Source organism: Equus caballus, chromosome 18 (assembly GCF_041296265.1).
Source record: "Equus caballus isolate H_3958 breed thoroughbred chromosome 18, TB-T2T, whole genome shotgun sequence".
NCBI classification, from domain to species: domain Eukaryota; kingdom Metazoa; phylum Chordata; class Mammalia; order Perissodactyla; family Equidae; genus Equus; species Equus caballus.
In genome coordinates this window covers 19,901,020-19,915,301 of record NC_091701.1, presented here as the reverse complement: position 1 = coordinate 19,915,301, position 14,282 = coordinate 19,901,020, and the positions used below count along the sequence as shown (strand labels likewise).

The 14,282-nt window shown below is 38.7% G+C and overlaps 1 protein-coding gene across 10 annotated transcripts in view; it reads left to right on the top strand.

Annotated features, from left to right (window-relative positions):
* Positions 1-12,412, top strand: part of ZRANB3 (zinc finger RANBP2-type containing 3) — a 216,270-nt gene extending 203,858 nt beyond the window's left edge. For 8 of the 10 annotated variants that reach the window (XM_070240766.1, XM_070240769.1, XM_014732443.3 and 5 more), the window contains 4 exons: positions 5,060-5,170; positions 6,233-6,635; positions 9,512-9,643; positions 11,562-12,412. In XM_070240766.1, coding sequence (XP_070096867.1) covers positions 5,060-5,170; positions 6,233-6,635; positions 9,512-9,643; positions 11,562-11,660 — 745 coding nt within the window. In that variant the 3' untranslated portion in view covers positions 11,661-12,412. Of the gene's footprint in view, positions 1-5,059; positions 5,171-6,232; positions 6,636-8,540; positions 8,854-9,511; positions 9,644-11,561 lie in introns of all 10 variants that reach the window. The other 2 variants (XR_011428186.1, XR_011428187.1) reach the window with 2 other exon arrangements.
* Positions 12,413-14,282: the final 1,870 nt, after the last annotated feature.

Genomic DNA, 14,282 nt, shown 5'->3' with positions numbered 1-14,282 from the left:
TTGGAGATGGTAGGAACTTTATACTTTATGCCAGGATCACAAATTCGAATGACTAAAAACAAATCAGGAACCGTAAATGAACAAATGAGATCAAGTGTAAAACTAGCAAGGATGGGGTGGGGGTGGAAATTTGGCAGACTGGAAAGTGCATAACCCAACTAAAGTCATGCAAATTCAGATTTAAAAATAAAATACTGTATGAGTCAAATAAAGCTGTTTGGCTAGTTGGATTTACCCGTGAGCTGCCAGTTTTGTACTCTTGCCTAAACTCTTCTGTACTGGTTCACTTTTTTCCACAAGCATGTATTACTTCATATAGAAAATACATGTTAAATATATGTGTATATTTATCCATATACATACACACACATCCATATACGCACACATATATAACAAAAAGCATGGTGCCTATTTTATTTTTCTCAATACTTCTTCCAGTCCTCTCCATTTTCTCACTTTTGTAACCACAGTCTTAGTTGAAGTATTGGTCTTCTCTTTGCATGATCCTAATTCCCTTCTTAACTGAATTTACAGCCCACCCTAGCCATTTCTAGATGTGTCCCATTGTTTCTTCTCCATCAGACATGGACCACTTACAGAACCACCTGAGAAAGATGACTGAGTCGTAAAGTCAAAAAAAGCAAAAGTCATAAAATCTATACAAACCAAAGTCAGATACACAGTTTTCTTTATAAAATTATATGAAGATGATATATTAAAGATAAAACTTGTGTTAACAGGCAGCAGAATCAATAATTATATTTGTTTCTTAAGTGCTCGCTCTGGCGCAATTGGAAGATTAGATTGAAAGACAAGACTCAAAGTGGGGAGACAAGATGCATTCGTTTTCTATTGCTGCAGTTAACAAATTATCACAAACTTAGCAGCTTAACACAGCAGAAATTTTAAAATGAAAAATAAAGGAAGAAAGAAAAGAAAAAAGAACAACAGAAATTTATTATCTCACAGTTGTATATAAGTCAGAAGTCTGAGTTAGCTCTACTGATTTCTCTGCTCTGGATTTTATAAGGCTGAAATCAAGATGTCAGCCAGCTGGGCTCTTACTGATAGTGTGAGAAGAATCCATTTTCATGCTTATTCAGGTTGTTGACAGAATTCAGTTCCTTGTGGTTGTAAGACTTAGGTTTCTTTGCTGGCTGCCAGCTGGGGGCTGCCCTTATCTTCTAGAAGCTTCTTTCTAGATCAAGTTTATGGGTCCCTACATCTCAGGGCTAGCAGTGGTGTGTCAAATCTTTCTCATGCTCAGAATTACTCCCTGTCTTAAGGTCAGCTGATTCGTAACCTTAATTACATCTGCAAAGTCCTTTTATAGCATTACCTAACGAGTGATTGATTGAATACCAGGAATCCTAGGGAAATATCTTTAAAATCTACCTACCACACAAGTTAAAAGACTATTATAGTAAACCTGGAAAAAAACAGTGAGGACTTATATTAAGGCATTAGCAGTGGGAATGAAGGAAAGAGAATGAAGAGAGGTGTTAAGGAGGGAGATCTAGAGACCTTGGTCACTGAGCACAGAGAGGGAGGGCTCCAGGGAAGTTGACCCAGTAGAGCCATGAAAGGGAAAGCTGTGTACCTGCGGGGGAGTCGGGGGGATGCTTTGAGGAAGCATGCTGGTTCCTGCTGTAGAACCGAGTGAGTCTCAGTAAATTGGAGTAACTGTGTGTCTCTGACAGCAGGTGTGAAAGATGGGGCTGCACAACAGCATTGATTGATTGAAGTCTGTATGAGGAGCAGTTAGAACTGGGTGCCTTTCCCTCCCACTGTCCTACCAGTTTACTTTCTAGAGAAACCGAACCAGAGAGGCGCCAGTCTTGGAAACACCAGGTTTACTGGAGATGAAGGGAGATGCATTATATTAGAAACTGACACTCCCCAGACCACTTTCTTTGCTCAGTTTCCAGAATACCAGCAGCCACATTTTACTTCCTAAGCAGGAGATTAGAGGATTCATCTCTGAAAAAAATGGAATGGTCTCAGAATAAAGACGCATAGATACTGATGTTTAGGAATTCCCCCAAAAGCAATGGCTAGATCTCCAACCAGATTATCCTCCAGTGACATCCACCAGTTTTCAGGTCCCATTCAAGCTTAGAGCTTTGCAGTCATCTTTTGAGTAGCTCACTCTTAAATATGAATGGAAGCCAAGACCATCAGCCATGGTTTCAGTGCCTAAGTGAGTTCCCATTTGTCAGAGGCAGGCCTGATTCAGTTGGGGCCTTAGGATGCCAACTGTTTATCCTCTAGCCACAACTCATCTCCAAAACAGGTCAGCAGCCTATAGCCCAGCATTGTTTTCATGGATTTGGGCCACTTTCCAATGCACACTCCTGCTCCCATCCCCATCCAGGAATTACTTTAGTAGGCTACATTCTCCCTTCCCTATTTGTCAAAATTGAGATTTACCATAATCCTATTGAGAGTTGGTATATTTACATGAACTTCCTAGCAAACCTCAATGGAAAACTAAATATTGGTAACTCACAACTCCATTTGAAAAGTTGTCAACAACTCACTTTGGAGTTGATTGATCTATTTCTCATGGTTTCCAAAAAATTGTGCTTAAACTTCTTGTAGGAAAGGTTATTTTTAGTTCTTAAATCTCTGAATAGATTCCTCAGCATTTTTTAAAGTACTGAATTAGGTTTCGAAGCTTCTAAACATTGAATAATACCTGAGGCAAGGCTTAATGTCCCCTTGACCCTCAAAGCAAGGAAGCTTTTGAGTTCACTTAGAATCTACTGAACTACTTCAGCAAAGAGCTTTTGTCAAGGGAATAAAATGGTTGAAGAAATGGGGGGAGAGGGGAAGTTTAGGATCTAAAAGAGCAAGTTAGAGAATTCTCGAAGAATTCACTGTGCTTCCTTTTTGCTTTAGGAAAGCCACACAAGTGGAAATGCGTATACATGAAAAGCTAGTCACTCTTCCTCTTAATAGGAGAAATGCAAATTTAAAGCTATAATGAACTACATATCACCATTAGCAGTGATTTTTCTTTTTTTTTTGAGGAAGATTAGCCCTGAGCTAACATCTGCTGCCATTCCTCCTTTTTTATGCCAAGGAAGACTGGCCCTGAGCTAACATCCATGCCCATCTTCCTCTACTTTATATGTGAGACACCTGCCACAGCACGGTTTGACAAGTGGTGCATAGGTCTGCACCTGGGATCCAAACCAGCAAGCCCCAGGCCACTGAAGCAGAATGTACAAACCTAACCGCTGTGCCACCGGGCCAACCCCAGCAGTGATGTTTTTAACTGACTTACCTTGTGCTAGTGAAAGTGTGAGGAAACAGGTGCTCTCGTTCATTCATTGCTGCTGGACGCATATATTGGTACAAACCCAAAGGAGAACAATGTGCCCAAATCTATCCAAATTTAAAGCACCCAAGACCTTTCATGCGGCAATTCTACTTCTGGGAACTTATTCTATGTCTACTTCATGTGTAGAAAATACCATGTATAGGGATATTTATTACAACATTGTTTGTGGTAGCAGAGGCTGGAACAACCTACATGCTCATTAATCAGAGACTGGTTAGCTATGTGGTTTATCCAAATAATGCAACCATTAGGAAAATAGGGCAGCCCTGTGTGTACTGATAGGGAAAGGTCTCTGAGATGTATTTTCAGGTAAAAAGAGCGAGGTGAGGGTTAGTGTGTATATTCTGCTATCATTTGTTTTTAAAAATAAAAAGTATCATGGGGAGTAACTGCTAATGAGGACAGGTTTTTTGTGGGGTTGATGAAAATGTTATGGAATTAGGTAATGGTGATGGTTGTACAACCTTGTGAATATACTAAAATGCACTGAATTGTAAACTTTAAAGTGGTAAATTTTATGGTATGTGAGTTATATGTCAATAAAAATACAGAGATAAATAAATAAATGGTACAACCTATACACAGAGAAAATAAACTATTTCTCAAAGGATATATTAAAAGCTGGCAGCAGAGGGAGAGGGGGACAAGAGGGATGGGAATGGAAGGGGTCCTGATTCTTCACCAAATACGCTGTTGCTTGCCTTTTCAATTTTTAAATTTGTGCATGTATCACCTAATCAAAAAATTAATAAAATAGTTTGTAAAAAGAAAATCTGTTAATTATTAAATCTATTTGAACAACATAAGAGCACATTTCTAAAATTTTACCTACAATTACACAATTCCATTGTGATTTAGCTCTGATTTTATTATCAGACTACTGAATGGAGAAGTACTTAAAAATATGAAGAAAAATATGTTTAAATGAATTAAGAAAAAAACTACAATAGGTATAACTACCAGAGAAACTGGGCCATGCTAATTAGAAGGAATTAATTGGCTAATTGCATTTCACCTACTTAAATTCCCCTGTCACCTTTAATTGGAATAACTTTCATCTTTACTTCCAGTCCCTAAACCATTGTGTGGTATTGATGGTGTTGTGTTATAAGATTCTGAATCCCACATCAAGAGTGGCTTTCTTTCAGTGGAAGATTCCATAAACCCTGTGTGGGCCAATGATAGTGGGAACAACCTTGAGATTATAGAAGATGTGATTGAACCTGGTTAACTAAAAAGAGAATCACTTCACCCGAATTCGCTGATACACTGTTATAGCTGATTAAGGTGATTTGAGAAGCCTTGAAGAAAAGGCCAAGAGGGAGGTAAAAATGCAATTAGAGATTTTCTGCACAGCTTGGCAAGCTGTTTACTGAAGGCTGTCAGTTGTGCATGGATTTGATCATTTCTTATTCCTACATCCATTCCTTTTTTATCCCTAAGTGAAAATTGATCCAAAGGATATTGAATAGCTCTTGAATTTCTTAGAAAAATAAATCTTGAGAAAAATAATTTGGAACAAAGAGATGTGTTTCCCACATGTGGAGACCAATGTAAAGGGAGAAAATTCCATTCCCTAACTTTAGTATTAGCACAGCGAAGAGACTGGTATCTTGCTTTTTCTCCTGTTGGATTTGCAAGGAGCAGTGCGAACATGAAATAGAGAAACTCTTATAGGACAGAGGAAATCTACTTAACTTGTAATTGTTTTAGATATATAACCAAAGAAGATGTTGCTGTCGCCTCGATGGACAAGGTGAAGAGTGACGGGGGCCATGTCCGTCTGATCACAAAGGAGCCCAGGCCGTGGGACTCTTCCACAAAGTAAGGTTTTATTTACCAGTGGAGTATGGAAGGACTAAGACCACTCCTTTAAAGTTGTGTATTCATTTTTGTAATACTTTACCTTTGTTTGGCCATTTGACAGGTCACAAAGCTTTCACAATAGAGTAGCTCTTGAATCCTCCTAGCAAGCCTGTGAGGCACATGATTCCTCACCTTAGAAATTAGAGATGAGGAAGGATGCTGAGACCAGGTGGACCAAGTGACCTGCCCTAGGCCACTAGATGCTAGGAGACTTGAGGTCAAATCTGGGCTCTGCCTCCCCATCTTGAGTTTTTTCTGTCATAAGAAGTTTTTCTTTTAACACTTCGAACGAACAGCTATGGAAATAGGCAAAGCAGCTGTTGTAATTCCCATGTAGGACTTTTCAACGTAATTGAATAATGTACCTTTTCCTTTTATTCTAACAAATTGAGCTCATGTCCTATCAGGTTTCATTGCTAATTTTCGTTTTATCAACTCTGAGTTTACCTGGAGGAGGCACCTGTTTAGCAAGTCTACTGTTGTGGTTCCTGTCGACGCTGTTAGCTACCTGGTTCTGTCACTTTATGGATGTGAAGACTCTGTGTCCTGTAGGGCAGCAGAAACCGGAAGAAAGTGTGCATGGGAGACTTTAATGGCCTCTCTGTCCTGTGGAGGTGTGTGACCCGGCACATGTAGAGAGCACGACAGCCACTACTTTAGTTGGGCTTTTCCACTCGCCTCCTTTCCCAACTTCAAGAAGCATTTTCTGTCTTCCCATTTTCCTACTTCTCCAGATGTCTCACAGTCTGATTAACTTGAAGACATCTAAATTCCCAAGAGAGGCAGCATATTTGTATTCAAGATAAATTTTTTTTAACACACCATTCTTTCTCTTACTTGGCATAGAGTGTAGAGTGCTGACTACAGCTATTTACTTCCACACTGAGTCACAGAATCTGTGGGCCCCATGTTTACTGATTATCAATATAGAAATTGTGAAGACCTTTATATAAAGTAATGACTATTTAGACTAGAATCAGTGTTCTTTAGTTACCTAGTCACTGTTTTGTTCAATTCTAGAAAATTTCTTAAAGATGGAGCCTGTGTCCCCTTTCTAAATCCCTGCACAGCCCAAGCTGATCTCACTGTGGAGCCTTCTACATCCAAAGGCTATTTGCAAGCTGTGGATAATGAAGGAAATCCCCTTTGCCTTCGCTGTCAGCAACCCACTTGCCAAACTAGGCAAGAGTGTAAAGCCAACGCTTGGGATTCACGCTTTTGCTCTCTGAGATGTCAGGAGGAGTTTTGGATTCGATCTCATAACAGTTACCTGCGAGCCAAAGTATTTGAAATTGAACACGGTGTGTGTCAGCTCTGTAATCTGAATGCACAAGAACTCTTTTTACGTCTGAGAGATGCCCCTAAAGGTCAGAGGAAGAATCTTCTGGATACTACCTGGACCTCAAAGCTCCCATTAGAACAGGTAAATTATAATCATGGGACAGAGAGAAGGCAGCATTGTACTGAGTGATGAATATTGATTCTCAAACTTTCTTTTTTTAACTTTTTAATATGGAAACTTTCAAACATATATACAAAAGTAGAAAGAATAATGAACCCATATACGCATCACCAACTTTAACAGTTATCAACATTTGCCTTCATTTTCATCTGCCCTTCACCTCGATTCCTTTTTTCTCCTGGAATTATTTTAAAGCAAATTCCAGACAAGGTTTTATTTCACCCTTAAATACTTTCATTATGTATCTCTCACACATAAAGACTTTCTTCTTCCCTCTCTCTCTCTGTCTCTCTGTCTTTCCTCCTTTTAAGTATAATCCCATACCCCAATACACATTATCACACCCAACACAATTGTAATTCCTTAATTATAATAAGTCCATTAAGTCCAGTAAGTTTGGGTTCCCAGATTGTCTCAAAATGTCTTTTTACAGTTGCTTTGTTCTAATGAGGATCAAAATGTGACCCACACATTGCGTTTGGTCATTACGTCTCTTATGCTCCATTTAATCTATATCACCTCATCCCTTTTTTTACACCATTAAAAAATTGGATCATTTGCCTGTAGGATTTCCCACATTCTGGATTTGTCTCCCTGTATCCTCATGGTGCTATCTGACATGTTTCTCTATCCTCCTGATTTCCTGGATAATGGTTATAAGATCTAGAGGTTTAATCAGATTATGATTACATTATTTTGGGAAGAGATCTTAACAGATGGTACATTGCATTAAGGACACCTATGGTCTGGTTGTTCTACTTTTCATGATGTTAATATGTGGCAAACAGATAACCCCCAAAATATAGTTCATTACAATGAGAAGGAAACTTATACATGTTCATCCCACTGTAAAATGTAATTTATTAAAAAAAAACAGTATTCTTAACATACTATTATCAGTATTCACTTGATTTCCAAAACTCAGTTGGGTTTCTAATGTTCTGTTCTAATCAGTTATAAATTTCAAATGAGAGCAAAATGTATAATTTAGGGGCCAGCCCCAGTGGCATAGTGATTAAGTTTGGCAGCCTGGGCCCAGCTCTCCTAAAAGAAAAGAAGAGGAAGATTCGCAATGGATGTTAGCTCAGGGTGAATCTTCCTCAGCAAAAAAAAAAAAAGTGATTTTGTATTGTGCTTAATTAAAAAAAAATCACTCCTGAGCTACTCACTGCCCACTAAAATATTGGATAAATTCCTGCCAGTTAGTCAAATAAAAATCATACATTTTTATTTACCTAGTATTGCTGAATTATGACAGAATTAATTAATAAGCGTTTCTGCAAAGATAAATTAGTGTGACTTTGAGAGCTAGGGAAATATACTATTTCCCTAAGGACAATCAGAGTTCCTGAAAAATCTTCTGGTCTAATTGGTGAGAGACATGTTGTACCCATCCCAGAGGTGTCACCAGACTCCAGTTTCTTTCTGCTGCCAGAGTGTGGAGGCTTCCAGAGGACACACAATGAAAAGACTCAAGGACATCTTGAAAGCAGCCTGTCCAGGATGCAGAAGTCACATAGTATACATCTAAAACAAGAACGCAGAGGATAGGGAGCACCACGGGGCTCAGAGAGGGGAGGACCAGTCGGAGAGGGAGTGAGTCTTTCAAGAGGTGAATTTAGGATGTTGAAGACTGACCCCAAGTGATTTGCCATAGTATTACTGGGAAGAACAAAGAGGCTTCTGGATCATAAAGTCTGTCAGAGTGGAGACTGCTCAGCAAAAAAGAATTGGTTACAAAAGGCAGGACCAAAATGGATTTTTTTCTAAGAATGTGCCATTTGCTTGATGCACAAGACTGCCATTTGTAGTTGCTTCTAACAATACCAACCTCAAAAATAAAAATCTATTTATATCTTCTAACAGAAGTTGGGAAGTCCAGTACAGAAGAGAAAGTGAGTCAGTCTGTAACAAAGTTCAGCTGGACAAAGCTCGCTGGCTCCTGGGCTCCTCTCGGTCCAGACACTGGTGATCAGGTCCCTGTGCTGTCCGTGGGCCTGACGAGCTTCCTTACAAGGGCTCTGGAACCATGTCACAGGTTTCCCTGGCCGGCAGCCATGAAGTTGATTGTAATTTCTTCCTTGTCCAACACCAAGGAAATAAAAACAACTTTCACACTCATCTTTGTGGTATTTAAACAACTACACTGCTGTGCAGTGAGCTGGTTTTACCACCTCAGGTAAAATGTTAAAATACGTCCCATTCTAATGTGGGTCATTACTAGTTAAATATAAAGTGTGTATATGTGGACTGGCCTCAATAATGGCCGCTTTCAATGGACATCTTTGTTTATTCCAAATATGCAAGATACAGAGGTTTGTTATAGAAATTTCATTCCAGTCCATGTGACTTGGCAGGCTCCCAGGTGAATAGCATAAAAGTTCAGGTGATAGCTATTAATATTAATGTTAAACTGTCATTGGTGTAGTAACAATTGCATTGAAGGTCAACAGTTAAAGATTGTCTGAGTCAGTAATATTCAGAAGGTTTTAATTTCTAGTCTGTTCTTATTCTTTTCTCAGTTTGGTTTTAGTGACTCTAAAAACTAGCTCAAAGGTGCAGAAGGAACTGATTTTTCCCAATCTGTCAGGAGTCTTAGTATTTTATACTTGCTTATAATTTTTTCAAAATGAGTTAGGTAAGGGAAACAAACTTTTTCAGAAACATATTTTATTGCTTTCAAATTGCTAAGCTAGGGGGTTTTTCCTACTCACGATAAAAGCTATAAAAAGCCATCCTAATGTATTTTTCCCAGTGATTTTGCTGTATAAACATAATGGCACAACGTAAAACCACAGTGTATGTCGAAAATTGCTGATCTTGTGTTCTCATTGCAGCTTAATGAAATGATAAGGAACCCAGGAGAAGGGCATTTCTGGCAGGTGGACCACATCAAGCCAGTGTCCAGTGGAGGAGGACAATGCTCCCTGGACAACCTGCAGACTCTCTGCACGATCTGTCACAAAGAGGTCAGTGAAGCTCACAGGCATGTTTGACTCCATCCAGGGACTTCACATTGCAAATTGTGCGTACCAGTGTGGAAGATTATGTGGATGGATCCGTATCCCTGGTCTGGGATCCGGGATTCATCACCTAACCCTTGAGTTTCCTCTTGAGGCCAATGTAAGTTCTCAGTCACAGGTGGAAGAGAAACTGCTTCCCTTTTAATTCATTCTAGGACCGGGGAATTTTCACCACCACCTAGAACAAAACGAATACAACTTACATATTGCACAGTCTGGAAGAGACCCGGACTCTCAAACCAGAAGTTCGGTGAATTAGGGCCGTGGCATATGTTTGTATCTACAGCCAAATATGTCCTGAAATATCTGAGAACATTAATAAATTATCTCTAGGACCAACTCAGTTCAACATGCAACAGTGCACTGCTGGCCAAAGTATGAAACCCAGTCACCTGGGCGCATCTTTGGGCAATTACCTGCTGTTTAAAGCAAAAGGAAAACAATGACATAGTATTATCAGCTAAGATGAATTTTTAACAGGCAGTTAGAGGGAGTAGGATCTGCCTCTTGAGATAATCTTAGAAAGAAGCATATGCTCAATATGCAACTTTGTATCCAACTTTCTTTTTCACTTATGGCAAGATTTAAGCATTCATAATGTTTATCATCTAAAATGGCTGCATGTTAGTCGATTGAGTAGATCTCCACCTAGTTTATTTAGCATTCCCATAGTGGTGAACGTTGAAGTTGCTTACATTTCTTTGTTCTTATACATAACACTACCAAGCACATTTTTTTGGTATACATACTGTTTTTTACATTTGAGGTCTTTCCTTAAGATAGATTCTCTGATATAAAATCACTGAGTCAAGTGTTTGAATATTTTTGAGACTATAGGAATTTATCTCCAAGCTGTTTTCCAAAGGTTTGTACAAAATCAGTTATGCTTCTCTCACCCATCAGTGAAGGAGAATACCCATTTAACTGCACTAATTAGTGCTGATGTGACGGGAGAAGAATGGTCTGCCATTACTTTGTTTACTAAAGACCCAGATGTTTTTGAAAATGCTAATCAATAGTATTTACACTTTTGAGAACTGTTCAGATCCGTTACCAATGTTCATATGGTATGAGGACTTTCTTAGTCTTCTTTTAATATTGTAGATTCCTCAGTTTCTTCACAAACATAATTTTTACGTAAATGGAATCATGTCATAGAGGCAGGGGTTTTTGTTTTTAGTTTTAACCCTCTTTTCTCTCCCCACCTCTTCCACCTTGATCACTTCACGTGTACATAGACTTCAGTTGAGAAGAAAGTTATCTGATTTCTCAGCTGTGCATATTATTAGCACATTCAAGACCTACAGGAGAATTAAGATATAGCAAAAGAAAATGCCGCCCCTCTGTAATCACTTTTTCAGATTCTCATGAAAAACTTTATTTGTGGGAGCAGCAGAAGAGTCTAGTTCTGGTCTATCTCATTTTGTTTTTCTGCATTGGCTAGGCTGTTAGGTTGGGAATGGCCTCTGAGCCCAGAGAATAGGAAGCAGACAGGTCTTACACGCACTGCACTCGGGGAAATACCAAGATGCCTTACAAGTTCCCACATGGATGAGGAGAATCACGGCCTCCCCTGGTCCCCAAATGAGGGATTCATGGTCTCACTGGCTAGCAAGACATCCCCCAAAGCTGTGTGTTTTCTCCTCAGCATCTGGTCCTAAGTGAACCGAGGACCTCAGGGCATGTCCCAGAGCTACTGGGGCCCTCTGCTTGCGGTTTGGTAACGCCCCTAATGGCAAAGACTAGGAAATGGGTGTGGTAATAGTGTAGATTTTCCCACACTAACAGAATACAAAATTTTGAGTTTCTGTAACCAGTACTTTTTTCCTAACATGTGTACACGTGCATATTTTTTAACTTTTAGAGAACTGCCAGACAAGCCAAGGAAAGAAGTCAGGTGAGAAGACAATCTCTAGCATCAAAGCACGGATCAGACATCACACGGTTTTTGATAAAGAAATGAAGTATAAAACACTTAGAATGGATGACAAATGGTTTACATGTGGAGGAATTCAGCACATTTTTTTTTCACGTTTGTCTAATATTTTCTGAGTAAAAATTTGCAGAACAAAAATCAAGAATTCAGCTTCCCTTTTCATAGTAAATGCTTTTCTTTTGAAAGTTTTGTTAAACTTTCATTTCCCCGGGGCTGGCCCCGTGGCTGAGTGGTTTAGTTCGCGCGCTCTGCTGCAGTTTCGTTGGTTCGAATCCTGGGCGCGGACATGGCACTGCTCATCAGACCACGCTGAGGCAGCGTCCCACATGCCACAACTAGAAGGACCCACAACAAAGAATATACAGCTATGTACCGGGGGGCTTTGGGGAGAAAAAGGGAAAAAATAAAATCTTTCAAAAAAAAAAAAAAACACTTTCATTTCCCCAGCTGTACCTTAATCATGGTATTATACATAGATTACATTTGAAAAGTATACTCTCAATTACTTGAGAAATACTGCTAGATTAGTCTTGGTTCTGGACTGCTGTGTATATAAATGGAACATTGCAAAACCATAAGGGAAATTTTGAGGGCAAATCATCATTATTCAGGAATTCTGGGCCAAGTGTGATCAGCCTGCTTAGTATGCAAGAGAGACTTTTGTTCACTAAATGCCTCCAAGATGGAGTTGGGGTACACATTTTGAGTGTTGTCTTTTTAATTTCTTAGCCAGTGTCTTTGTTGAAAAGATGCTTTTGAAAATAAACTAATTGGACCTATGTTGTTTGTGGATAATTTGGGAGTTCTGGGTAGAGTAATTGTTAAAAATATTTAAAAACTGAAAACATGAAATGTAAAATGCCACTAAAACTTCATTTTTTAGTTAGTTTGTTTTAATGCATAAAACTAGGCTTATGGTCAAAGCGCCCTGTCTCCTGGTTATCATTTTCTGTTTTTAAAATCCTGTCTTATTAAAAGTATATTCATGGTACCCCTTTTAAAAGGGGTGATGATGATAAAACTCTTTATAGTAAAGCATGATCAGATAGAGATATATGTTAAAAAATATAATTGTAATATTAAAGTATAATTGATATTCAAAAATAAAAGAGTGATGAAACAAAATCAGGGCGTAATCCCGCAATGTGTCAGAATCGCGAGAGCAAAGAGTCAGAACTACACAAAATACAGGTCCAAGAAAGAATTGCATTCACAAAAGGCCCATTTGTAAATACTGTTTGATGTAAACCTCCTTAGCTTGAGCACTCTCCAATTTTAATCCGTAGCGTGTGCTTTATAATGTAGAGGACTTATTTTTAGAAAGATTATACAATTGTGAAATTTCCGTCCAGAGATTTTATTAACTTTATAACTGTTTCATTGTATGTGTCAAATAGTGTTGTTTATTTTATAAATTAGGTTGGGCTTTCTTTGGCCTCCTTTCTGCTTTGCTGGTCAGGCTCTTGGCCGTTTTCTGCCTCATTGCCAGGGTAACCTAGGATTCCTCACGGTTCAGAGCTGAGAAGCTGGCACGTTGCTTTTCCTCCAGCATGGGGTGTTTGCAAGTGAGACTTTAGTCTAACTAGGTCAGATTTGAGTGGAGCTTGCTCTTTAGATCAAACTAAGGTGGTAATTCTACAGAGAAAGTTCTTGGATGTAGGAACTGTATGATGGTTTGAGGTGAAATGACCCATGAAGATGGTCTCTCTCTTTGCCAGATTTCAAAATTCTGATCAATTAAAAATGCTGTAAGAGCATTGAAAAGGATAAAATACTTAGGAATAAATTTAACCAGGGAGGTGAAGGATCTGTATACGGAAACTAGAACACTTTGATGAAAGAAATTGAAGGCACAAACAAATGGAAAGATATCCTGTGTTCATGGATTAGAAGAATTAATATTGTTAAAATGTCCATATTACCCAAAGCAATCTACAGATTCAATGGAATCCCTTTCAAAATTCCAATGGCATTTTTCACAAAAATAAAAAAAATCCTAAAGTTCACATGGAACCACCAAAGACCCCAAATAGCCAAAGCAATCTTGAGAAAGAGGAGCAAAGCTGGAGGCATCATGCTTCCTGATTTCAAGCTATGTTTTCGAAGCTATAGAAATCAAACAGCATGATATTGGCATAAAAACAGAGACGTAGATCAATGGAACAAGATAGAGAGCCCAGAAATAACTCATGCCTATATATTCAACTAATTTTCAACAAAGGAGCCAAGAATATACAATGGAGAAAGGATAGTCTCTTCAATAAATGGTGTTGGAAAAACTGGACAGCCACATGTAAAAGAATGAAACTGGACCACTCTTTTACCCCCATACACACAAATTTAACTCAAAATGGATTAAAGACTTGAGTGTTAAGACTTCAAACCATAAAACGACTAGAAGAAAACATAGATGGTAAGCTCCTTGACATAAGTCTTGGCAATGATTTTTTTTGGATTCAACACCAAAAGTAAAGACAGCAAAAGCAAAAATAAATAAGTAAGACTACATCAAACTAAAAAGCTTCTGCACAGCAAAGGAAACTACCAACAAAATGAAAAGACAGCCTATGGAATGGGAGAAAATATTTGCAAACGACATATTCAAATAGGTTAATATGCAGAGTATGTAGGGAACTCATACAACTCAAT